This window comes from Pleuronectes platessa, chromosome 6 (genome assembly GCF_947347685.1).
Source record: "Pleuronectes platessa chromosome 6, fPlePla1.1, whole genome shotgun sequence".
Lineage (NCBI taxonomy): Eukaryota > Metazoa > Chordata > Actinopteri > Pleuronectiformes > Pleuronectidae > Pleuronectes > Pleuronectes platessa.
Window position 1 is genome coordinate 4733660 of NC_070631.1, and position 25887 is coordinate 4759546.

Here is a 25887-nt window from a genome sequence, read left to right on the forward strand (position 1 = left end):
CTCCTCATTAGGGCGATGGAGCCGCACTTCCCTTCCCTTCCGAGAGATGGCGCTAGAATCAAAAGACGGACTGGTAATTGGGGGGTCTCCAGCTCTGCCCGTGTCACATGGAAGCACAGTAGCTGAGCCGAGGGGACGCGAGCGGAGATGGAGGGGGCTTGAGGGACTGTGGTGGAGCTGGATCTGACACCGGAGCCTCGGCGGCGGCTGCAGACGCACACGGTCTCCCCTGGAGGAGGCGGCGGCGGAGGAGCGCGGACAGGTTTTTAAAAAAAAGACGCGGGGGTCAGGAGGATGCCACATGCAATATGCTGCATTCCTGCCCGGTGAAGCCCCAGAAGAAAGACACGTTATTGCCCGTGATTAACGATGGAGCCGGGGAGCGGAGCCTGGTGCGAGGGGCAGTGAAGGAAGCGAGCCGGGCGGACGATGCTGCGCCTCCGCAAATCTCTGAGCTGAGTGAGTACACGGAGGCTGCGGCGCATTTGTGCCCGACAGGGGCTGGAGGGAGGGAGGGATGGAGAGGAGAGGAGCGGAGAGGGGGGTGGGGGTCATTTCATATGTGCCTATACATTCAGATAAGCCGCACACGCACTATACATCCTTTATTCTTGCAGGATGCTGCTCCACGCATGTTTCCTTTGTGCGCGCCCCTGTCCTCCCCTCTCCTCATTCCATTTACATGCATCTAACACACAGACACGTGCGCCCACCTCAGCTCCACTGCATCAGCCCCTGTTCTGCTTTTTTTTTTTAAATTCCCATCATATATGTGATTTATATGAAAGGGATTCATCACAGAACCTCGCTGTGATCTGATGAGGGGAAGGCGCACGGAGCCTCCACTCAGGCGTTTCTCCTGCGTAATACCTTCACATAAAGATAATTAACGTTAGACCTTCCGTTAACATTTGCAGCCCCCCCCCCCCCCTCCCCGTCTCTCCTCCCCCTCCTGCCTCCCCCATTTTCCTCACTCATAAATAGGGGAGAATGGTGGTGGTGGGGGGGGGATACAGGCTTTGTCGTGTAAGTTGCCAGCTGACCTCGGGGACACAACATCCTTTACCATCCTGCTTTGATCTGGGAATGAAATCGGAAACGCTTTGACGATTTTAACAGGAGAAGAAGGAGAGTGGCCACAGGCTCTGATGAAACAAGCCCGTGATTAAAACGCACCGCATCAGCCCGAGCGTTTTTTTTAATTTCTCTGTGGCCGCCTGTAGCCTCCACCTGCACGGGCACTGGCAACACCCCCTACCGCGACCCCTAAAAACATCCACAACTCACACCCTGCACCTCATCCGATTCGTGGTTTGTAACCTGTTGTCAGCAGCATCACTGCAGCTCGAGGTGTCAGAGCCCAGAGGCGCGGCAGTGTGTGCGTGCGTGTGTATGTGTGTGTGTGTGTGTGTGTCTGTGTGTGTGTGTTTGTGTCAGTGTGTGTATGTTTGTGTGTGTGTGTGTGTGTGTGTGTGATTGATGCCTGCTGAGTGGGTGCCATCATCAGCCACATATCCACAACCTCCCCAGAGCACTCCATGAATAATGATTTCTTTATTTAACATCTACCCCCCCCCCCCCCCCCCCCCCCCAAAAAAAAACAAAATACATGATGCTGATTTTTTATTTTGTCTTATCCGAGCTCCATCACTTTAGCTGTTGCTGGGAAAAGGAATCACGTGACGAATAGACGATTGTAACGATGGTTTAATTTGCTCTGTGGATAAATAATGTCGGACGCTGTGTGTGTGTGTGTGAGGCGGCAGAGAAACACAAGTGGCTCTTCCACACACAGGCTCCAGCTTTCTTCCTCACAGGGGCATGGTTAATCGTTGTTGCAAGCAAACATTTGACCTAATTCACATTCTCACACAATAGCGGCCGCCCCCCCTCTACCACCACCACCACCACCCATCTCCCTCCCTCTCTCCCTCTCTCTCTCTCTCCCTCACACACACACACACACATTGTTATTTGTGTCACACAGAGGGTGAGGTTTTTGCTCCACATGAACTCCCAGGTGGTTTATCCAAACCTGAGCAGATTGGCAGAGAGCTGCCGGCTGGCTGGCTGGGCTTGTTTCCGAGCAGCTCCAGTTTTATTAATAATGAACACACGTGTAAATGCAGATGTTCAGAGGAAATTAAAGGCCTATTTCACTGGTATTTGTTTTTGTTTAATAATGTATATTGTTTTGTCGTATAAAATGTTGATGGGTGAATGTGTCATTTTCCTTTAAAACACATTTTATTGTCGACACTAGATCCAAGTCAACAGGTGATCAGCTGATCTGTCATTCATCCAGTTCTTTAACCGGTTGAATCGATCAATCAATTATGGTCAATATAACAAAGCTCCACGATGGTATCGTCAAATGTTTGTACTGTTTAATGATTGAATTCAAGTATAAAATTTGAAATTCAAGAGGCTGGAAACATACAATTACAATAACAATCCATCAACTAATCAGCTAATCAGTTCAATCAATTAATCAATTAACCATAATTATAGACTCCCAGACACTGTGACACAAACTTTCTATCCAATCACCTGTTCCTAACATTTCTGCTACAGATATGTGATGATTTGCTACTTGTCTTTGTCTCATGTGGCCATAAATCCATCATTTATATATATTTTGGTTCATTGGTCAAACAAAACAAGTTATCTGATGTTTGGTGCTTTAGGAAACTGACGGACATTTTGAACTGGTCTCTGGTTCTTCAGAACGAATGATTCATAGATTGATCAAGACAATAATAAGCACAATAGTATATCACTGAGAGGCTTAAGTCCACGGCAGCAGCCACGGGGTCAAGTCCAGTTCGCTGCCACTTGTCTTCACTTCTCTTTCCCCCTTTCACATTTAGGATGCTCCATTAATAAATGCAAAACTTCAAAAATAATATCTTTTAAAAGACTAATTGATACTGAAAATTATTAGTAATTGCAGCTCTAGTCTTGCGGTTGAATCTATACAAGAAAATCATACAAAGACTGGATAGAAAACTTTCTTTTCATGTCACAAAATGATCAAAGCTCAATGGTCTCTATACTTACCAGTATCTGGAGCTTTCAGTCACACCTCACATTCTGTGTGTGCTGATATTTCTGCACAGATACAGTTCACAAAGATCATATGAACTCATGTGTGATATAACAAATTTCCAATGGCCGGTATCTGAGTCAGGTAACAAATCAAATAGCTGATCGATGATAGTTTTCTTCAGGGCTCGTGTGTGAGCGGCCTCCTGCTCTGTGACACACTGTCGGGGCAACACCTAATAAAACTGGTATTCGATGAGCTGCTGGTAGTTGGTAACGAGCACAGCGAGCACCACAGGCAGGGTGCTGGTGGTGGTGCTGGTGATGGTGGTGCTGCTTGGGGCCTTCTGTGTAGAGCAGCCGGTGAAGGGGCCATTTCTTCCTCTTGCTCCGAGCACCACGTCCAATTGGTTGGCTCAGTCGAGGCAGCTCGAGGGCCAGAGATTACACTGCAGTGCTGAGGCGTCACTCTGGCTGAACACCGCAGGCGGAGGCAGGGGGATCGAGGGAAGAATGGGTGGGGAGGTAAGGACACGCAGGGAAGCAAGCCTCTTCTCATCCTCTGCTTTCAGCGTCTTCAAACACCTGCCACCGGACTCCCACGCTCGTCTTCTTCCTCCCCTCCTCTCTCCTTTCTTTTCCTCCACACTTAGACCTTTCCCATCTCTTCTCTCTCATTAGCCCTCACCGTCGGCACACGCCACCGCTCTGTCGTCAAATCAGCACAGATATAATTACACCGTTGCAACTGTGAATGAAATGATGGTTGCATCATATAGGTGCATGAGGTACTTTAAATCCTGCTGGTGTAGCTGCCGGCTGAGGTGAAGCCCTGGTGGATGGATGAGAGGCATTAAAAGCAAGTTGCTGTAAATCACGTTGGACATGTTGTCTGTCTGCTCTCAGAACACACTAACTGGTTTTGACAGAGATGATGTACAAACATGCTCACCGCTGTAACCACTTAACACTCTCTTAAGTCAGTAATTATATTGGAAATCCACTATTACAATATGACTTATTGATGAATCGGGTTATTATTTAACTAGAAGGATACTTAGCTGAGTGCATATCTCCTCCGAAGCCCACAAATCTGAAATATGCCTTTAATCTTATGTCCCTTGTCTTTAAAAATTGACGGAAATTATGAAAAATGCTCTCACAATGTTAAGAAAAGGATTTGTTGGATCTGCACCAAGATTCTGCTGCTCCATTCCTTCCAAGTTTGGTACAAATTTGGCTCAGCTCTTTGTTTTGTAATCTGCTGCTTCAAACAGGCGGGGGTGAAATCGTGACCTCGACAGATGTAACAAGTGGTTCATTAGAATTAGGAAGCAAAGCACTTCTTCCCTGGTCACGACTGCCTGACGTCCACGCACAGTTTTCAATTTCCTGCAAAGTTTCTCGCAGACCACAGTTAAAAAAGTATCTTTAAAACAAATAAACCGGTGCTTTATCAGCTGATCTGTAGTTTACGACTGTGCAAACGGAGCTTGGTGAGATTTTAAGAGTAGATTGGGAAGAGATTTCAGTCAATTTGGGGCGCGAGCACTTGATTGTGGTGTTTTTACAACTTGATATTGACTCACGTTCAGACTCCAGGGATGATTTTATGCTATGATCGATATGGCTGCGACACACACAGGTGACCAGGTCCAGGTTGTTCCCCACCTCTCGCACAGTGTCAGCTCAGACCGGCTCCAGCAAACAATGGACCCTTTCATACCGGGTGGAATATACAGTGGATGGATATGATCAATATGGAGACATATAAATGATTTAAAATCACACAAAACATCTGTATATGGACATTCAGTCTGCAAGCGACAAAATGTGTAACAACTGAAAACTTCACAAAAAGCTTCTACTTAGAGCTGAAACATATAATTGACTTATATGTGATCATTTCAGAAACTTTTCACTCTTTTCACAAACTGTCCGAGTTGAGAAAGTGTTGGAAATTCATTTTTCTGATTATTTCCGACACCACGTGAACTCACAATAACTGTCAAAATCAAGCAGCGGGTGAAGTCAGGATCCAGAGCAACGCGCTTGTGTCCAGATGTTAAGTGTAATTTTATTTTGCAGCCTTGGATTTTACATTAAAGCCTCAGAACTCAGTGAAGATGAAGAGGGATGAGTGAAGAAGAGCTTGTGTCTTTATTAAGCCTCACTAACATCACAATGCTAAGAATCTAAATTTAGGCTGCTTCATGTAGACATGTTGTCTTCAGACACACTGCTCACCAGACTACAGACAAATTGTTGAAGTAATTCAGACGTGAAGATTAAGTTCCGTCTGAGTGGAGAACATCTGGAAACGCACGCCTTGTTTAAAATGTCAGATTTGATCACGAGCGAGGATGAGGCCGATACACGAAAACTACAGAAAAGATCCAGAATCAAGTGTTTTGTCTGTTAATGTAATAGATTCACTACACAAGAGACATTTGGACAAACACACACACAGACAGACAGACGCTCTGCTTTCTGCAGTCTGACACTCTTGTTGTTCAGATGGACGAGAGACAAACAAATGGAAGCACATTGTGACAGTGGACAGATGGCACGGTTTGTCAGAGATTAGAGCCGGCTTGATTTTTGTCTATTGTTATATCTGTGTATTATTTTTTTGGGTATTGTTTATTTGAAACACATTATCACAGTGCCAAGTGTGAAAGTGTCTGGCAGCCAGCGAGTAGTGGAGAGGAAGGAGGAAAGATGCTTCTGTGTGTTTCCACAAACTTCAGAGTTTCGGGTTTACTCTGCCTGCTGGCACGTTCCGCTCTGCTGTGACTCACTGGGCCTCCTCAATATGTGCGTAAAAACATGGAAAACTTGCAATTACCCATTTATCAAATATCTATATCACAGCTTCCACAAACAGATCAGCGGATTCTCAGGAAGATATTCAGATATTTATATTTTTCTGGGTTATTTCAGCCAGAATTCGTTCAATGAGGATTCTTTCTTTCAGCCCATGTTTATGCTGTGAAGAAGTAGATACTCTTTGTTGGTGAGCAGGTATGCTGTTGTGCGCTCTGTAAGTCTGCCACACAAAGCTCAGTAATCCCTCAAACAAGGTAAAGCAGAGGCACATGCCTGAGGCGTAATGTCTGTTCCCTCCACTGCCTCAGAGCTGGATGGGAATTCTCACTTCTCTCTTTCCTCCTGCCGCTTGCACCGTGAATGATTTACTTCTGGTTCCACAGCTGTGTTAACCCACTTAATGTTTTGTAAAGGTCAGATCACTTTGTAATTAAGCTCCACTCTGGGCCTTCTTGTTGCAGATCCCAGTGAGACCGTGGCACTTCCCTGCGTGCATGAGGGTAAGGGTGTGAGTGTGTGTGTGTGTGAGAGCAAGTGAGCGTCAGCGCTCCCACATGGCCTCCATGCAGGACGGGCTGAACTTCACGGCTCCTCCCTACGGCAAGGTCCTGCTGCTGGGTGCTATCGCTGCTGCCTCAGCCTTTGTTGTTACCATCCTCATCGTGGTGCTCTGCGTGGGCTGCCAGAGGTGAGAGCAGTCACTGGGCATGACACACACACACACACACACACACACACACACACACACACACACATGTACATGTATAGACCCAGGATGCTCACTTGCACTTGCAGGACTCATAGAGAGTACTAAGAGTATTTATGCACGTAGGTAGAACTAATATTTAAGTATTAGTACCAATATATGAATGTAACAATACTCTACAAGTAAAGGTCCTCCATTCAAATATTACTAGTAAAGTAAAAGAACAAAAGAATTCACGGAAAAATGTATCTTAAGTAAAAGTACCCATTCTGCAGTCAAATGTTATTATTGACAATAATAATTCAAATTGACAAGGGGCCCTTATTTCAAAATGGTACTTGATGTACTTAGTTACTCTCCCCCACTGGCACATATTAAGATGTACTCTTAATGTCCGTCTCACATGCGCACACTGACAAAATGACTCAGCGACACACGGACAGTGAGTCAGATGCAAGCTCTGCACAAACAAACACACAAGTGCATCAGTGTCGTAAGTGTCCATCTGTGTGACAGAGCGCTTGTGTTTACCACAGGAAGGGGAAGACACACAATGTCCCCAGCGAAGGTGGAAAACACCGTCTCATGGACATGGTGGGTATCAGACAACGCACTCAATTCACCAGGGAACAGTATCAGTCGCCTCCTCTGTCTTAATTATTGTTTAAATGGCTTTGTGTGTGTGTTTGTCTGTGTGTGTGTGTGTGTGCGTCACCAGGGTATACTCAGACAGTCCAAGCTGCGCTCCATCAGTAAATCTGACACAGAGATGAACAAGATGACCTGCAATGGCAAAAGTGAGTGAATCTTTCACATACAAATCCTGACCTGTGTTCTCGGGGAACCGAGCTCGAGCTGAAAACCTCCCGACGTCTCGTTCACTGCAGCTAATCGTGAATCTTCTGCGTGAAGCACATTTTGTTCTTTATGCTCATTTGGAAACATGTTGAATAGGAAACCGCGGAGATACAAGGTTTCCACCAAATTGTGTGAAATGGTAAAAATGAGTTTCTCTCTGCAGCTCCGAATAGCGTTATAATTAAAAGCAATAAATGGAGCCATTAACCACCGATACATTTAACTGTGGCTTGTTCTGATTTTAGCGAAACAACATTACCAACCCCTGATAAGTGCCACTGTGCACATTTCCTCCTCACTAACATCGTACCATCTGATCCCAAATTCACACTAAATCCTCGGGAGTAGAGTTCAAGGGCGTTATGGAGGAGAAGTTGACCCTGAAACAGGATTCACGCTACATTTACACCTCAGCCGTCTTCCATTGGACTGTTCGGTCGGGATTTCTGAGCACATATCGCTCAAAGAGAGAAATCACAGAGCCAAGACAAATCCTGGAGCTCCATCAATGACAGTCAACAGGGAACTGCGTTTGTGGGCACGAGGACAGAAGCCTGCGAGGGTTTGAAGGAATAGAAGCATATGTCCTGCTTCAGACTTGTCCTGCTTCCACTGCAGAGGAACCACGCCAAGTTGGATGAAGCGTCTCTTCAGCCGTCTCCCTCAGCTCCCTGCTACTGTCAGCTCCAGGTTTTCTCTGACCAGTGACAGATTTCCAGACCGTCCAGTCCGAGAGGAGTGAGCGTGAATCCTGCTTTACGAAGGTCATGGTTAGGACTTTAACGGCAGCCTGTCTGTGGCCTGCAGAGGCGGCTAAAAAAGAGCCGTCCAGCCAGCATGGACTTCCTGCTGCTGCTGCCCGGCCGCTGGTCTAACTCTGACCTTCGTTCTCAAGGCAGGAAGCTTCCCCAGATCCCTTCTGGGACTGGAGAAGAAGGAGAGCACACTTACTCTGAGGTGGGCGGGCGCTCTTCCACCACACGTACTGACGATGCCCTCTACGCCATGGTAGGCAGGGCCGGACAGACGGACACTCCGGCCCCTCCGGCCGTTCCCCGCCAACACCCCTGCGCCCCCAGACCCGGACGGCGACGTGGAAGGAGGGCTGCCTGAGAACGAGTCCCAGGTCATGACTCCGCCTCACCCTCCAGAGGCGGCCGAGTACGCCTGCGTCAGGAAGCTGAGGAAGGCCGACAAGGCGCCTCAAAAGAGGGACAGTGGGACAGACATGGCTGAGCCGCCGGTGCCGCCTCCGCGACACCCCCCACCGTCACATCCCGCCCCTCCTCCGCCGCACCCTCACAGCACAAAGTTGCCCCGCAGAAACGTGGAGGCCTTCAGCGTCCCATCATTCCCAAAGGTTGGTCAAGTTCAATGTTTCCCACACAGAGGAATTCATCTGTTTTAACTGATGGTTTAAACATTTTCAGTGTTAGTCTTCATTTACACCTGGCAATTAAAAATGTATCTCATATTCCTTATTCATCTTAGTTTGGATAATTGTGTCAGCTTTGCGTAACCTGCCAACAAACAAACAAAGAATTAATGGAATGAAAGTAGCATGATAGAGTTAGCTTGGCTTATCTGTAGGTAGCTAAAAACGTGTTATTAACATGTAATAAACATGTAATTACCATGTTACCAATTACTCAGACCTGATTCCCACAGAGTTAAAACCCCTGTTGTGGAAATGAAGTCCGGTGTTCACACCAAATGTTTGTGACCTTGACTCTTAAGATAAAAAAGCTTACAGCTTCACATTTCCTTTGCAATAAGCTCTGACAGCAACACCTCAGTGGTCACTTGTATTAGTTGAAGGGATTGAGGAATGATGGCTGCAGGGGGAGAGGAAGTGAAACGCTCAGTTCCAAGTGGTTCTCCCGAGGTCTGAGATGAAATCATAGGAAGGAGAAGGAGACTGAGTTCATGGCTGTGTCTCAATGCAGCGACTGCATCTTTTGGAGGAAGCTCAAAGGCCGAACCTGAAAGGAGAAGTTCTGATCTATGGAGGCTTTTTGGGATCGGTGTCACCAGCTCGTCGCTTAATAACCGAGCTGAGGATGGATGAGACAGTTTTAATGTCCTGGGATGGATCAACCTGTTGAAGCCATTGTTTCTCTGGGATGAAAAGACGCATTTGAAGGATTCTTCGAATGTGGACAGTCTAGTTCCGGCGCTGTGACGTAATCGTGATCTTTAAATGTCGCCTCTGAAAGAAGCAGCACCTGAATTGAGACACTTGTGAAGTGTGACAGTCTGATTGGCCCATCAGGTGTGAATGGTTCTGTTCTGGTTGTTGCTGGTTGCTCAGGTTTCTCAGGACATGAGTAAAAACCCTTGACAGTGTAACATGAACACACAGAGTTTGCTGTTGTGGAACACGGAGCAGGATTCTGAGTGTTTCTGTCACATTTCCTGTTGATGCTGCAGACGATCTGATCTTGTGTATCCGTGCCAATGTTTTCCTTGCACTCGCTGCCTCGTGCACGGTGTTGTGATGTTTGCGCGTCTGCAGAAATTCCTTGGAAGCCGAGGCAGCGAGCGTTGTTTATTTGTCGGCGAGCCGTTGGTGATAGCGCGGTGTTTCTCCTCCCGGGGAACTGTCACCTCCTCCGCATGTTCGCAGCAGCAGGGGGCGGAGGCGGGCTGTCTGAGTCTGCTGTGGTTGCAAGGCTCCGAGCTCCCCTCCAGGTGACAGTGGGAGACTAGTTGCTGCCCCGTGTGAGGTCAGCGAGGTCGCGCCGGCTGCTGTGACCCGACTTCGCCAACATGCGCGGTTCACAGGCTTACATGTGAAGCGCCGTCTGCTCGCAGGGCTGCTCGCCACTGGCTTTCCGGTGGATGATGCAACATGTTGAAATTGACTCATCCAGTATACAAGCACATGCTGGAAGCTCCACCTTCCAGGGAAACTGTATTGAATACTGTATGAAGTCCCTGCAGTCCCCCCGTCTTACACCAGCTCTCTCTTACAGCGCCTCTGCATGTAAAGCAGATCATTCGTTTCCCATCAGCCCTGTTGGGTCTATTTGGAAAAATGCAGCCTTTATTTGCTCATTCGTCAGCCGGGTGTCACGCATGGACACGTGACCGGCGCTGTGCCCCAGATGTAATTTGTTCTTCTGTTGACAGGAAGTGATGTTTATGGGAAACGGCGAGCAGTACATCTGGAAGCCTCCCGAGGACGAGGAGCTGCTCCTGCTGCAGAATAAAGCCCTGGGCCAGTTGGGGGCTCAGACGCTGGAGAATATACAACCGTCTGCTGCCGCGGTGAGCGAGGACGCTGCCGCCTGTGCATCAACCTGTCGGCTGCTTTATTACCTTATTTTCTTGAAGCTCCATGTTCCCGATGTCACCCCCCCCAGTTAAATTTACAATTACATTTTTTTTAATGCCGGATAAAACACCAGTGGTTTTAAAAGTCACATAGTTAAGCCACAGCTTTAGTGACAATACTGTAAATAAAGATGGACGACATGACCCCTGCAGAATAGGTCATCGAACCCACCTCCTCCATGTTAATCGATGGGACATCAATAAAAAGTAATACTACATGTAAAAGAAATTGTTTTCCCTCAAAGACAGTATTTGACATTTTAACCAGTTATCACATTGCTGTTTGTTCGAGAGTACATTTTTTTGATACGTTTAATTGCACAAAAATAACAGAGTGAAATGATTGACAGCTGAGTCTCCATCCCCCGATCGCCACGGCTCAAACTCTGGCTCTAAATGTTCTAAGAAGACACGTCGTCCATCTTTATTTACAAACTGAAGTTTCATCATTTATCTATATTAATGTTTGTTTCTCAAATGTTAAAGTCAAACAAAAAATGGCGTTCATTGCATGTTTGTATTGAGAGGAACAAACTGGGGCGATATTAAATATTTCAGTGTTTATATGTTGCCTGAATAAGATCAAATGCAAATTTCTGGTTCTTCTGCTTCACACATTTCGTTGGAAATTATCTTTATCTTTACTGGAAATTAAAACAATAGTTGTGGGTTAGATCAATGCTTCGATGCACAGATTTGTACATGTGCACTCTTTGTATAATTGGTAGTGAAGATGTTGCTAGTTTAGCTTAGCAGAAAGACTGTAGCAAGGGGGAAAGCAAGCCTGGCTCTGTACAAGCTCACAAAATCTAGCTTCTACACTTTGCTCTTTATGTTAAACTGAACATCTGCAGCTCCATGATGGAGAGATATGAAAGTCAGGTCTCTCATCAAACTCTCAGCAAGACAGTCAATAGTGTTTTCCTCAAATGTTGAACTATTCATTCAAAGTCCTTTTCACGACCATAATCTCATGTCCTGTTGTCTGCCTGCAGGTGGCTGAGATGTACTCCAAGGTTTGCAAAACAGGAAAGAAGAAGAGAGCCGTGCCGGGGTCTCCTCCAGCCAACCCCGGCTTCCGGACCTTGGGTCGCGGTGATCGGGACGGGGGGTTTAGCGTGGTGGTCAAACCTCAGACCTGGGCCCCCCTGGAGGGCAAAGCCATCGGAGGGCCCCTCGACGACCACTGCTACGAGTCCATCGGGACCGAGGAGTTCGAACCATCCTATGAGAACATAGAAGGTGGAGGTGCCTGGAAGCGGGAGCGACCCCCCAACACGTGCGCCACCCTGCGGCCGAGGAGGAAGAAAGCCCAGCAGCCCTTGCAGCAGCAGCAGCCCCCTCCACCTCCGCCCACGCAGCAGAACCCCAAGCTACAGCACCTGCCTGCCAAAGCCTTGCTGCTGCCGGGGGAGAACCTGTACGAGAGCATCGGCGACCTGAAGCAAGGCTCCGCCAACTCCAGCACCACCACCATTTTCACCTTCAACGACGGCATGGAGATGTATGTAACGGGGCTCTGAGGCGGCGGCTGCACTGTGACCCCCCCCCCCCCCCCCCCCGTCCTTCCAACACAAGGAGCTGAGCGAACACCAGGCGGAGTGACGGCTGAGCCCCTGTCATGCTCCCCCACACATACTGTTTACATTCAAGTCATGACTTCAGGCCTTTCACCGGCTCCAGAGGCCTCGGGCAGTAATGTCGACCTGTTATGACCTGGGCTGGATACAAAGTCCAATCTATAAACCTTATAAGGAATCCAAAGGTAGTGAATAATAAATGAGCACAAGACCATCGCAGAGCAATCTGTTGGTAACAGTAGCACTTGTATTTCACTGAGACATATGTGCAAAGCACAATGAAGTAAAAAGCCTAAATTCTTCCTCAATTCTAGCGGGTAAAAATAATCACTTATCTGGTCCGAGCAGGACTTTAATTTTGGGAAATGGCACAGCGTTGTGTGAAATCGTGTGGTAGCACTTCCTGCACAGGGATTCCCTGTAGCTGGTCAAGATGTGATCAGGATGGAATTTAAATGATATAATGGAATGAATTACTAATCAAAAAAATACTTGAAAGCTCAGGGACCAAGAGAAACAATTATAAGAGTATTATAAGAAAAAGATTGCACACATTTAGCATTTCTCCTAAAGGCTTCGACTAATTTACATCATTTTCATGTTTTAAAAGAAACAAGCAGACACTTCCCTCATGTTTTGTTTCCTCCGACGCGGACTGAACACTCTCTCCACTGCCGTCTGTAAATGAAGTGTTTTACTTTGTCGATCCTGTTTCTGCACTTTGCCTGCTACAAGTTGCATGCCGAAAAAAAGTTTGAAAAAAAACCTAACAAAAAATCAAAGCACTGTCATGTGGTACCTCTATATGAATGTTTTTCATTTTCTATTGTCGTTGGTTGTTCATTTTCTTTAGCGTGTTGCTTTATTTCTCTGTAGAGCACAAAGCCAGGTAGATGGAGGAAGTCTCTGGCTCGGCGGGACTCTGTGCAGCAGAGAGGAGCGTTGACTTTCTCTCCTCCTGCAAACGCAACACACACACAGACACACACAGACACACACACAGTACAGATGAGACAAGACTAAAGAGCACTACTGGAGTCCCACACATGGAGACAGTCCACTGAACACCTCCCCTCCGCTCAGTCCTCGTACCTGTGGACCGTCCATCTTCATCGTCCTCTCCGCCCTGTGCTCATATGAATCTGCTTTGGGTTTCACTATAGAGCAGCTCGGACAAAGCTGCAGTAGAACTGATGTGTTTTAGCAAAAGCGTCTGGTCATCGCTCCATCGACCGACCCTCTCTCCTCTCTGTTATCAGTGTTGAAAAAATATAAAAAGAATATTGCAGATATTGACAAAAGTGTGAAGCCAAAAGGTTTTTCGCTGCGAGGCAAAGCTTCATCGTGAGGATGACACACACACACGGGGAAAAAAAGGTTCATCCCCCAAAATCCTGGCGGGGTATAAACGATTTCATTTGACCAAATCTCGCCCAGAAAACAATGTGATTATACTGTATGTTGATGCAACGTGTATGTACATTTACAAAAGAGAAAGAATAATAAATATATCATCAGTGTCAAGAAATCTATCTTTTTCTATTACGTTCTACTTGTGTTTTGGAATGACTTATCTTGTGACACAAACTGCAAAACAGCTGCAAATGTAAAAAAAATTTCAGTGTATTTTCTGTTTGTTGTTTTTTGAAGCCACGAAGCTCCGGAGTGTTTCTGTTTTTTTTGGTTTTTTGTTTATTGGAAAAACCCAGCTGAGTTAAATGTGGCAGCTAATGTTGTGTGTTTGCTATTCAGACTACAGGGTCTTGTACTCCAACAGCGTGTAATTAAGTGCTAAGTGCAAAAGATTGTAATGTTTTATATCAAGATTACTATTCATGAAATGTCAGTCAAGTTTATACTTTTGTAATAAAGTGGCACTTTAAAAAAAAAACAACGCTCGCTTTATCTCATAGTTATTAAAACGGAGAGGAGGCGGAATTCCGCCGAGTTCACTACAGAAAGACTTTCTTTCTAATTTAAACCTTTTTCTTCTGATCTGAAAAAGCTGCCTCTCGATATTCGTCCTATGAAAGGAAAGATAAACCTCAACACTTCTATTCATAGGATCAAATGAGAACAGATCTTTAAAGTGTGTCATTTTAATATATATTTACGTGTGTTATTTCAGATCTGAGGTTGCTTCTTTTGTGTGCAACATTACAACCTGTGAGTGTGTGGGGGGGGGGTTTTCTTTTCCATCTGTATGAATGTGTGTGTGCACGTGCTCATGTGTAGTGGGGGTCTGCATCTGAGTAAGGGGGTGGCTGGGGGGTGGGGTGGTGGGGGGGAAGGAGAAAAAAATAGGTCACCCCCTTTAAAACAGAAAGCTTGCAGTCAACATCGCAACCGTCTGCCGAATTCTCATTGGCCGGCCTGTCTCCATGGTAACAGGTTAACCTTGAGGCGGCAGTCACATGATCGGGCGAGTCGTCTGCTGTCCTGGAGGATACAGCGTGCGTCGTGTGACATCCGTGATCACTGTGTCACCCGCACACACACACACACACACACACACACACACACACACACACACACACACACACAATCAAACACACACAGATTGTGGGAGCAGGAGATGCTGCAGGTGTGAGGACGAGGACACATCCACAGCCATCGATGGGTGAGAGAGTTGATGACATGGGGGTAATTGTCAGAATCAGTAAAAAGAATCACAGGAGGAGATAATACTGATGCATAAGGTCACAAACTGGCCAGGCAATAATATCATTACCAGCCTCGGTGTGTGTCTGTGTGTGTCTGTGTGTGTCTGTGTGTGTGTGGAGTCGACAGTGAGAACACAAGAGGGAGCAGAAACGAAGAGGCTCAAGGTTCTTGTTTCTTTTTACTGCTCAACGTGTGAACCTGAATCAACATCGACATCTCCAGCGTACATGTTCCCGACCGGGCGTCACTCCACCCGCAGGCTGCGTCAGCTCGCTTGGTGCAAACCCAAGAACCACAGGGCACGGTTCTGTGTCCGCCCCCTCGCCACATCACATCAGCATGTTTGAACTTGTGCGACAGGAGTGATGCAGGTGAGTCCGTGTGTGCGTTCCTACGTGGAGTCAAAGACACACACTCCTCACACAGTCTGAGTCACAGAGACGCTAAGAGGGGAACTGTACTGACCCCCTTCAGGCTTTGAGGTGCAGCGGAGAGGGAGGCAAGGTGGCCTGGGTCTGAACCTGAGAGTCAGAGGAGCATGGGAAAGAGTCATGTGACAGTCTGCGACCCCCCCCCACTGAGAATCACACCTCCCACGATCAGTTCATAATGGTCGCACCTCATTTAATCCCAAAGGGAGTGGAACGAGGCAGTGAGATCTGAAAACTAAACCTGAATTGAATCTCTCTGAATCCTTCTTCACACCCTGAATTTAAGATTTGCAATAAGCTCACTGGGCGTTTTCCACCCACTGTGAAAGTGTTAACCTGTAAGAGGTTGATTATATTGAAAATTATATTTTCCCTTTTAAATATATGATCGTATAACATGTCTGACTACTCTTTGACTGTGAGCTCATTATGTTAAAGTGTGATAGAGCCTCTGTCCACACTAATGATATTTAGAAATTGCAAATAACTAACAGCTTCGTTGACTTTGTCGCCACCTAGTGGCCCGGCCGGCTTGTTGGAAAGTTTGTGATCGTTTTTTTTGTGTTTTTTTGGACGAAGGTTATGTGGTCGGAGATTTCTTTTTAAAAACAAAAAGGTGAAAGAAGTGAAAGCTTATGTTAAAAAAATATCCACAGTAGTGCAGACAAGGCCTGAGAACATTTTCATAAGCAGGTTGCACCAGCGATTCCTAAAACTTAAAGCTAGCGTCGTCGTACATTAGCTCAAGTTCACTTCATATATAAACATTACATTCAAGTTTCACAGATTTACACCATGTCAGCAGGATGTTAGCTCAAAGCACACAAACAGCACATACACACTTTACTAAAGTCCTAACTAGTCACAATATTCCTTAAGTTTTAATGGTGCACCCTCATTGAATAAACCGCTAACTAATACTTCCTGGATTCATGAAAAAGAAAACCTGCTGCAAACCATATTCACTGTGAGTAAAGATGCAAGATATGACAGCTCCCGAAAGTGAAGCCAAAGCATCCACATCGCCATCTGGTGGCTGGCTGCAATATTCACAACCTCTTTATTTACAGTCTATGGTGCAACTCAGTCCAGAATGAATTAATTTAGCGCATAATCATATTGTTGTTGTTGCATTATTGTACCTCAAAGGGTAATGGCACTGTTTGACTTGTGTGATCCTCTGAGAGCGACACATCCCTCATGCGTACACAGTAGAGAAGTTCCCGTACAGTACACAGAGAAGTGAACGTGACCGCTGAGCAACGAGAGACGTTTTCAAGTAGAGTTTTGTATTTTCTTTTTCACGGAGGCTCACGGACGCTGGAGTCAGTGCGACGGCTGGTCTCCGTCCTCCTCATCGCTCCAGGTGTCCAACCCGTCCGTCCCGAAGTACCGGTCCCCGAAGTCCCCTGAAAAACACACAACAGTGGGGGTCAGAGACACTGTGTTTGAAGAAAACAATAAATAAACACAACTAGAATACATAATAATTGATTCATGATTGATTCCCAAACAGAAGAATAGATTAATATAACATGCTGCATTAAATATTCATCTTAATGTAACTATCTGTGTCCACAGAGAAGAGACGGGTGGATCTGATATTGTGCCGTTTAGTCACAGAAGTGATCGAGAGGAGAGTTTGACTCAAGTCTGAAGTGACACAAGCATAAAATTAGAATCTGCTGGGACATGAAATGAAATCTGTCGGCTCGAAACACAGATGTTTGTTATCTGTCATCTGCGGAGAAGACCATGGAGATTTTGTATTTTCTTGATAAAACAGTTGTGTTAGCTGAAAACCTCACGACTTGACTTTTATACAAAGTTCTTCTAATGTTTAGAGACTTGAAACAGGTGGATGAGTTCCCCTTTGGACAAACTGTGGGACAGATGTGCTCTGATTCTGCTGTGTAGTAAGTTAAACAGAGTGAGTTTGAGCATCTGCTGTCTTACCGATACCAGGAATTACATGTAAGTTATCGTCCAGACTCTTGTCCACAGCCGTGGTGATGATCTTCACCTTGGGGAAGGCGTAGGCTACAGAGTGAACCCCGAGCTCTGCCATCAACAGCGACACCAACATGATCTTCTCCTCTTGCACCTCGTGATCCTGCTCAGCCGCACACACGCACACACACACACACACACACACACACACACACACACGGGGACAACTGTAAAAACCTGCTTCATCATTATTCTCATTATCAGGAGGATGATTTAAGCAGAAAGGGAAGAACTGATTTGACATTTCTCTGTGCAGAACAGGAGCTGATCAGCCGTCACCAGGACAGAACACAGAGGTCTCTCCTGTTCCTACTGACGAGTGATGATGTTAATCTGCACCCACCAGCAGGACTCGCACCGCCATCATGGCAGCAGCGCCGGTGGACACCGTGCTGTCCATTAGGATGACATGGTCCTCACTGATGTCTTTGGGCAGACGCAGGTAATGCAGCTGGAGAGGAGGAGACAGGTTACCATGGTTACAGAATCAGGGAAGGGTAGTTACCACGGAGACACATCATGTGGAAGAATTGAAACACGTAACACACATCAGCGTCTTGAGGACATGGTCTTTGTCTCTACCTCCGGTTCGCCTGAGTCCAGGTTGGTCTGGATCAGGATCTTGCCGATGCGGACGTCCTTGCACACGGCCCTGAGGGCGGGCTCCATGGTCTCTCCTGCCCGCAGGATGGACACACCGGTGATCTGTGGGGACGGACGTGATGACAAACACCCTGAGGACACGCTCCACTGGGAGTTAACGAGACCTTGTAAAAACAGGAGCCTCACTCACCCCTCTGCCGTTGTAGCTCCAGCCCTGGTACTCCTGGCCCTGTGGAGTCTGAACTACACACGCCTGTTCGCGGAGAGACACAAGAAAAGAGTTTTAACAGACTTAAACAAACACACTGCACATTTAACTACAGACAGAAAAACTGTATCTGTTTTTTTTTTTTCCAGATTCTCCTTCCTCCCACTGACTGGATTAAAAATGTGAGTAGGATTGGTTTTTTGGGTCTTTGTATGTTGGCCTTGCCACATGCTGGAGACCGGTCCAGGGTGCAGCCTGCTACATGCCTAACTTCAGCTGGAACTGGCTCCAACCACCCCATGAAGAATAGATCAAATGCCTTTAAATTTAAATTGTATGGAGCCAAATCATTATAAACATTATCTCAAGGCACTTTCCATCGAAGGCAGAAACCTTAAAAATTACAGAGAAATCCAACGATTCCCACGATGAGCAGCACTTTGGCGACTGAGAAGAGAAAATACTTCTTCATTAGCTGAAAGAAACCTCCAGCAGAACCACAGATTGGAAATATCAGCTGTGTTTTTTGGGCTCAGGCGACACCAGAGAGAAAACTGCTAAACGCTGCTGAGTTTGTCAACCTGCCATGTGGAGGAGAGCAGGGTTTGTACAGTTGGAGCATCAGAGCCTTTTCATTAAAAAGCTGACAGCTCCAGTTTTAAAACAATTAGATCAGCGAGACTGAACCACAACAGTCAAGTGAAGTGAAGTGAAGCACATAAACGACCTGACGGAGGCCATAACACTCTGCAGAGCTGAGGGGGGGGGGGGGGGGGGGGGGGGGACTGCTGGTGATGATTACCTGTGGGCTCGTCACCACAGGACAACATCTCACACAGTGAAGTGAGGCGGCGCAGGACGTTAACTCAAAAACATTGATACCAACCAGGTAAACGTTCAGAAGTACCTGAGATGGTAGAAAAGTGAGAGAATGTTCTATCAGCAGCCGCATTAATCTCTTGGAGTAGAAGATGAACTCGTCTCGACTGGTTTCCTGGTTCCTGCAGGAAAGCAAAAACAAAAATGATGGAGCCGTTGCGTGGACAGGAAGCTGCAGAGGAGCTCAGCTCACCTGATGATGGTGTGCAGACCTCGGACCTGCGGCGTGCTCTCCATCACGCAGAGCGTCTGAGGCAGAGGCTGCGTCTGCTGAGCGGAGGCCAGCAGAGCCCTGAGGACAGAGGACGGCTCGTTCAGATCAACACGGCTTCACCCGCTCGTCAACTGAGGCAGTTTGACTTTAACACGACGGAGAAGTATCACAGAGACCCACACAGTCAACTCAAAAGACGAAACCAGAGGGACCAGAGAGACAGTCAGAAAAACCACAGTCACAGAACACAGAGGGAGAATGTGGATCGGCGTACCTGACACTGAGCTCTCGCTGCATGAAGAGAAGGACAATACAATAAAGATCAGATGAATTAAATGATTGTAAATTATGAGGCTGCTGATATTTGTCATTGTTAATTCTTTATACTCCTGATTTACAACCTAGCTCATGATATTTTAACATATTTAACTTGTAAAGGATTTGTTTATGACCCTGCAGAAACCCTGTTACAAGATGATCACCAGACTTTAAGGACTACATTGTTTAACTGCAGAAGCTCTGATTTCAGGTTATTGGACAGTTTGGGATTTTCTCCTCCTGTCTCTGTGTGTTAAGCCTTTTGGCCACATGGTGGCGCCACCCTCCCTCCACTGCACAGCCTGTGTTTCTGCCCCTCACCTCCTCCAGCTGGCTGTGAACATGCTGGACTATAAGATCGATGGCCACCATATTCCCTCCACCTGGTAGAGGAAGAACAATGAAACACACAGTGAGAGATGTTTGCTGCTGAGTTCTCTGTTTGAAAAATGAGGAAATGAAAATCCTCTCTCGCCTCTTGGCACCACGATATCCGCCAGCCTCATGGTCGGCTCGATGTACTGCTCGAAGGCCGGCTTCACAAACTTGTTGTACTGCTTGATGACGCCTTCGATGTCCCGGCCGCGCTCTGTGATGTCCCTGCGGAGCCGGCGGACCAGTCGAATGTCCGAGTCTGTGTCCACAAAGATTTTCATATCCAGGAGCTGCAGGAGGGAAGAGCAGGAGGAATGTTCACTCAGACAATCCCTGCTGATGAGGACTCAGCCCCAACACAAGGATTTGTTCAAACAGAAAACACACCGGCTTACCTCGAGGAGCTCTTTGTCCGCGAAAGACATAATTCCTTCAAATATAATTACGCTGGCACCGTAAACATTTTTCTGCAGGAAGAGGAGGAAGAGGAGGAAGAGGAGGAAGAGGAGAGTTCAAAGCCAGAACACTTTTAAAAGATTAAAGCCGCAGAGTTTCACTTTGAGAAATACGTTTATGAGGGAAAACATGTTTACGGAGGAAAAGAGTGAATCCAGTTCAGCTCATCCCTGAGCCGTTTCTCTGCAGGAAGCAGAACTCACCCAGTCCTTCTGCCGGCCGTGCGTGTTGAAGTCGTACACCGGGATCTTCACACTCCGGCCCTGCTTCAGTTTCCTGAGCGTCGCCTCCAGCAGCTCGAAGTCAAACGCCCCGGGGTGATCGAAGTTGTAGTCGTTGCTCGCGGCCAGGGTCTGTTCCTCCGGAGAGAGAACCTGGAACACGCAGCAGATTCACGCTCAGCTTCACGGTTCATGATGATAAAGAAGGTTTGAAGAATTCAAAAGGGAAGTTTGACGTTTTGGGGAAAACTTGTCAGTGACCACAGCAGCTGAATGTAATGGGTTCTTCCAGCTCATGATATTTTATTTTTTTTGCATAATCCTGCTACAACCAAACAAACCTGGTGGAAGTAGAAAGACAGAGAACTGGTGTGTGAGACTCTCACCTTGTAGAAAGAGTCCATGGACAGCAGCACGACCCACGGCACATCCAGAGCCTCGATGATCTTATTGGCCACGGTGGTCTTTCCTGAGGCGCTGCCCCCACACAAGCCTGCAGACGTTTCAAAGGCCCATTATTTTTGCTTTTCAGGGTGTATCTAATAGGAAGTGTGCACGTGCGCTTACAGAATTACAGATTAAAGTGTTTATGGGTAAAATAATGAAGCTTCTGCAGCTCAACTGGAACGTTGTGAAAGAAACTGTGAGGACCAGTAAAACCAGTGCGTGTCCTACCGATGACGAAGGCGTCTTTGGACTGAGCTCCGTGCTCGTCATACCAGGGAGGTCGGCCGGCGGTGTAGACGGTGCGTGTGCCTGTTCGCAGCAGAGGAGGCTCCGTCGTGCTGAGGGACGTGGTGCTCTTCCTGCGAGGGGCCCCTGGGGGGGGCAGCAGCCGGTCCAACGAGTCCTCCCCACTGCCACTGCAAAGAAACACAGCAAACAGCAGGACAGGTTACAGTCTGATGTCCCACAGCCTGATGTCCCACAACCTGAAATCCCACAGCCTGATGTCCCACAGCATGAGAGTCCCACAGCCTAAAGTCCCACAGCCTGAAGTCCCACAGTCTGATGTCCCACAACCTGAAATCCCACAGCCTAAAGTCCCACAGTCTGATGTCCCACAGCCTGAAGTCCCACAGCCTGATGTCCCACAGCCTGATGTCCCACAACCTGAAATCCCACAGCCTAAAGTCCCACAGTCTGATGTCCCACAGCCTGAGAGTCCCACAGCCTAAAGTCCCACAGCCTGAAGTCCCACAGCCTGAGAGTCCCACAGCCTAAAGTCCCACAGCCTGAAGTCCCACAGTCTGATGTCCCACAACCTGAAATCCCACAGCCTAAAGTCCCACAGTCTGATGTCCCACAGCCTGAAGTCCCACAGCCTAAAGTCCCACAGCCTGATGTCCCACAGCCTGAAATCCCACAGCCTAAAGTCCCACAGTCTGATGTCCCACAGCCTGAAGTCCCACAGCCTGATGTCCCACAGCCTGAAGTCCCACAGCCTGATGTCCCACAGCCTGAAGTCCCACAGCCTGATGTCCCACAGCCTGAAATCCCACAGCCTAAAGTCCCACAGTCTGATGTCCCACAGCCTAAAGTCCCACAGTCTGATGTCCCACAGCCTGAAATCCCACAGCCTAAAGTCCCACAGTCTGATGTCCCACAGCCTGAAGTCCCACAGCCTGATGTCCCACAGCCTGAAATCCCACAGCCTAAAGTCCCACAGTCTGATGTCCCACAGCCTGAAGTCCCACAGCCTGATGTCCCACAGCCTGAAGTCCCACAGCCTGATGTCCCACAGCCTGAAGTCCCACAGCCTAAAGTCCCACAGTCTGATGTCCCACAACCTGAAATCCCACAGCCTAAAGTCCCACAGTCTGATGTCCCACAGCCTGAAGTCCCACAGCCTGATGTCCCACAGCCTGATGTCCCACAGCCTGAAGTCCCACAGCCTGATGTCCCACAGCCTGAGAGTCCCACAGTCTGAAGTCTCAAGCCTGATGTCCCAAAGTCTGATGTCCCACAGTATTATTATTATTATTATGAATAAACTATTTTATATTTACAAAGCAGAGGATAAAACCCTTTTAAGTCGATTATCAATAGATTGATCAGAAGCTGATTTAATAGCTCATTGATTGATTGTGTTCATGGCAAATATTTCATAGTTTCCACCTCAAAATTAATGCATAAATACTAACTAGTGTATTTCTCTGTATTTCATACTTTTATGGCTCAATCATTTCCCTGATAAAACATGACCATGTAAATGTGAGGTCACACTTAAATACTTGTTCATCTTCTCTCTGTTTCCTTCACAGAGTCGAAGCTGCTGTTTAATTCTCCGACCTGCTCATCACAGTGTGGATGACTGTAATTAAGATCTGACTCACACCACTGTTTACTACCGAAGATAGAAAAGTCAGCTCAGCCTTTTGCGTCACACCCTCTGGAGACACTCTGCTCCCGCCGGCTGTAATTAGTAACTCTGCTCGTTCACACGATACACAACGACTACAAATACGCACACAAAACCAGACAAACCGTAACTGGGAGGGAGGGAGGGAGGGGGGGGGGGGGGGCTGGCTGATGACTGTTTTGCATTCTGCAGTCTCAAAATGTTTGTTCAGTGATGACACACTACAGAGAAAACCTCTGAGACGCAGTACAAATACAACGACGCAAAAATCCCTGCAAGCATAACCCACATCCTGTGTGTGTGTGTGTGTGTGTGTGTGTGTGTGTGTGTGTGTGTGTGCACTGAGAGGGATCAACAACAACACCCACAGTCCGCTCCTACCTGCAGTCTGACCTCAGCGACCAGCAGCCAGAGACCCTGGCTCCGGTGCCGTCCAGCAGAGTCATGTCTGCCTCGGACGAGGACCTCCCACCGTCCAGCTCGCCTGTCACTGTGTCCACCTCGCCCCAATCAACAGCCCTCAGTAACAACACCGAGCGGAAGACGCACACGTGTGCAAATCACAGCAGCTTCTGATTAAACTCTCTGTGGAGGCTGAACAATCGAAAACAAATCTGACTTCTTCTTCTCTCCTCTCCACCTGTCCTCCTCTTCTGCCCGTTCACCTCTGTCTCTCTGTGTGTGTTCATGTGTGTGTGTTTGTGTTTGTCTGTGTGTGTGTGTGTGTGGGACAAACACTAAGAGGATCACTGCAACACTGACAGCAAAGAACTGCTTGGCTGGTATTAATAGCTGCTCCTGTAATCAGAAAGAGGACGCAAGTCTTCAGCTGCTCCTTCCTCTCACTGATCTGATACACACACACACACACAGACAGACAAACACAAACACACACACACACACAGACAAGACACACACACACACAAACTGGAGCTGTGTTCTTATTAATACAGGTGACAGAGCTGAGAAAAATGTGGAAAATGTCCATTGTCTACTTTTTTCCTTGTTATTCAGTTTAGAACAGAGAAGCTTGAATCATTTGTTGATTAACCTTAACATTTGATACTGTTGCTTCATAAAATAACCTTAACTTTAATCCTTATTAAATCATATTTGAATAGTATTAAAATACAGTTGAAATTGGAAAAAATACTAATTCTTTACCAAATTTTCATTTTCTTTGAGAGCAGTGAAATTTCAGTTTTTAACACTAATTACTTTTGCACAAGTCTAAGCCGATTGAAGCCATATTTATTTATACAAGCTTGAAATAGCTTTACAATCTATAAAATATACCAAACTCTTTTTGCATCATTTTCTGTGTGACGTAAAATATTAATCTAGTGGAGTAGAAGTACTTTAAGAAGTGCTTGAGTACAATAGTTATGTTTGCTAACTAAGTAATGGACTTAAGAATTGTTTTGAAGTATTTGTACTTTAGTGTATCCTTTTCCTGCTTATTTAAATATTAACGCTATTTAATACAACTTAAGTTACCTCGCAGAAAATAATAATAAACAGACAAAAGCCATGATGCATTATTACATATTCATCAATCCAATAAGTTCCAAACTACAACATTTAATTATTGCATATACATATTAGTGCATTAGTAATGATTCATAACAAGTACTTATAATGTAACATTCTATAGTATTACTTTTACTTGAATATTACACAAATAAAATTCTATCAGCACTGAATATGAATAAAAGGAGGATGGATGATTCATCATATTTAACTGAAATTTAATGGTTGAAAATCTAACCTAACATTTTAGGCTTCTTTTAATAATTTCATATGTTTACTCTATAAAGAATAAGCTATATAAAGAAATCTCTCCTCAACACATCAGTGAGTTCCACGCTACAGATTGAAAACTGTAAATATCGTTGTTTTATTTCACATTATTTGAATTTGAGGGAGAATCTCGTGGTTTCTCGTTCGTGTGACGCAACAACATCAGCTGCTTCCGTTGACCTGCGCGGTTTGACGCATCGGATGAATCTGCATCCACCGTCCAACATGAAACACACTGACTGTACACCTCGTGCTACCGTTATCATTATTATCATTATTATTACAGTTATTAATATTAGAGAAGAGACCTGTCACGTGGACTCAGAGCAGCTGACAGGACTCAGTGTGTCAGCGGCACAGCATCAACACGCTGCTGCTGCGGACTCAATAGAAAGCATCTTTACAGGGAATCGAACCCAAACACACGTCACAACCATCCCGAGCATCAAACCTGTCCGAGCGGGACGACATTATCCTCCCGAACTCCGTTTCCATGGGGATCCCGCGACCTAGGAGCCGGCACCGGCCGGTCAGAGCCATGGATGATTCCTGGTTCCCCGAGCTGAGGGATTGTGGGTAATGTAGTTCAAACATCACGTGTCTCCACCACCTCGCTGAAGGGGAGGACTGTGGAAACTCATTTCCGCCAGTGAGAGGGAAAAAACTGATGAATGCAAAATGAGGAGTTTAAAAAGTCAGATTTATGATCAGATTAAGAGATTGAGAAGAATAAACAAGATAGTAAATCAAATTAAGGGACTAAAAAGTTTATGATTGTGAGACTGTAAATCAAAATTATGAGACTAAAATGTCCTAACTATGAGATAGCAAATCCAAATTATGAGATTAGAGTAATAACTATGACAGTAAATCAAATAGAGATTAAAAAGTCATAATTATGATTAAAGAAATCATTCTTTGGAGATAAAAAGGCATTATTTTCAGAAAGTAGCCTCAGATGTATGAACCTTAAACAGTGGTTAGTAGCAAGC

At 46.3% G+C, this 25887-nt stretch overlaps 2 protein-coding genes across 2 annotated transcripts; one reads left to right on the forward strand and one right to left on the reverse strand.

Moving 5' to 3' along the window:
- The first annotated feature begins 6428 nt into the window (after positions 1-6428).
- si:dkey-70p6.1 (uncharacterized protein LOC570575 homolog) lies at positions 6429-12297 on the forward strand. Its single transcript, XM_053425701.1, is given in 7 exon segments — positions 6429-6562; positions 7117-7174; positions 7299-7339; positions 8254-8491; positions 8493-8798; positions 10571-10708; positions 11770-12297. Coding segments are annotated over 7 exon segments (1443 nt in total).
- A 3192-nt stretch (positions 12298-15489) lies between these two features.
- On the reverse strand, positions 15490-25366 carry uckl1a (uridine-cytidine kinase 1-like 1a). Its single transcript, XM_053425703.1, has 15 exons — positions 25347-25366; positions 21409-21596; positions 21120-21226; positions 20716-20886; positions 20452-20523; positions 20157-20346; positions 20003-20064; positions 19638-19654; positions 19343-19441; positions 19178-19271; positions 18253-18315; positions 18042-18164; positions 17803-17910; positions 17406-17562; positions 15490-16858 (listed from the first exon to the last, which is right to left on the reverse strand). Exons 1-15 carry the CDS (start codon positions 25364-25366, stop codon positions 16776-16778), a joined length of 1554 nt encoding a protein of 517 aa, XP_053281678.1. The 3' UTR covers positions 15490-16775.
- Between the last annotated feature and the right edge of the window lie 521 nt (positions 25367-25887).

Excerpts from the sequence above, each read along its gene's own strand:
- uckl1a (XM_053425703.1), bottom strand. The coding sequence starts at position 25,366 with ATGTCGTCCCGCTCGGACAG. Across the intron at positions 20,524-20,715 it reads ACGGCCGGCAGAAGGACTGG|AAAAATGTTTACGGTGCCAG; the intron begins GTGAGTTCTGCT and ends CTCTTCCTGCAG. Across the intron at positions 17,911-18,041 it reads TGGACTCAGGCGAACCGGAG|CTGCATTACCTGCGTCTGCC; the intron begins GTAGAGACAAAG and ends CCTCCTCTCCAG.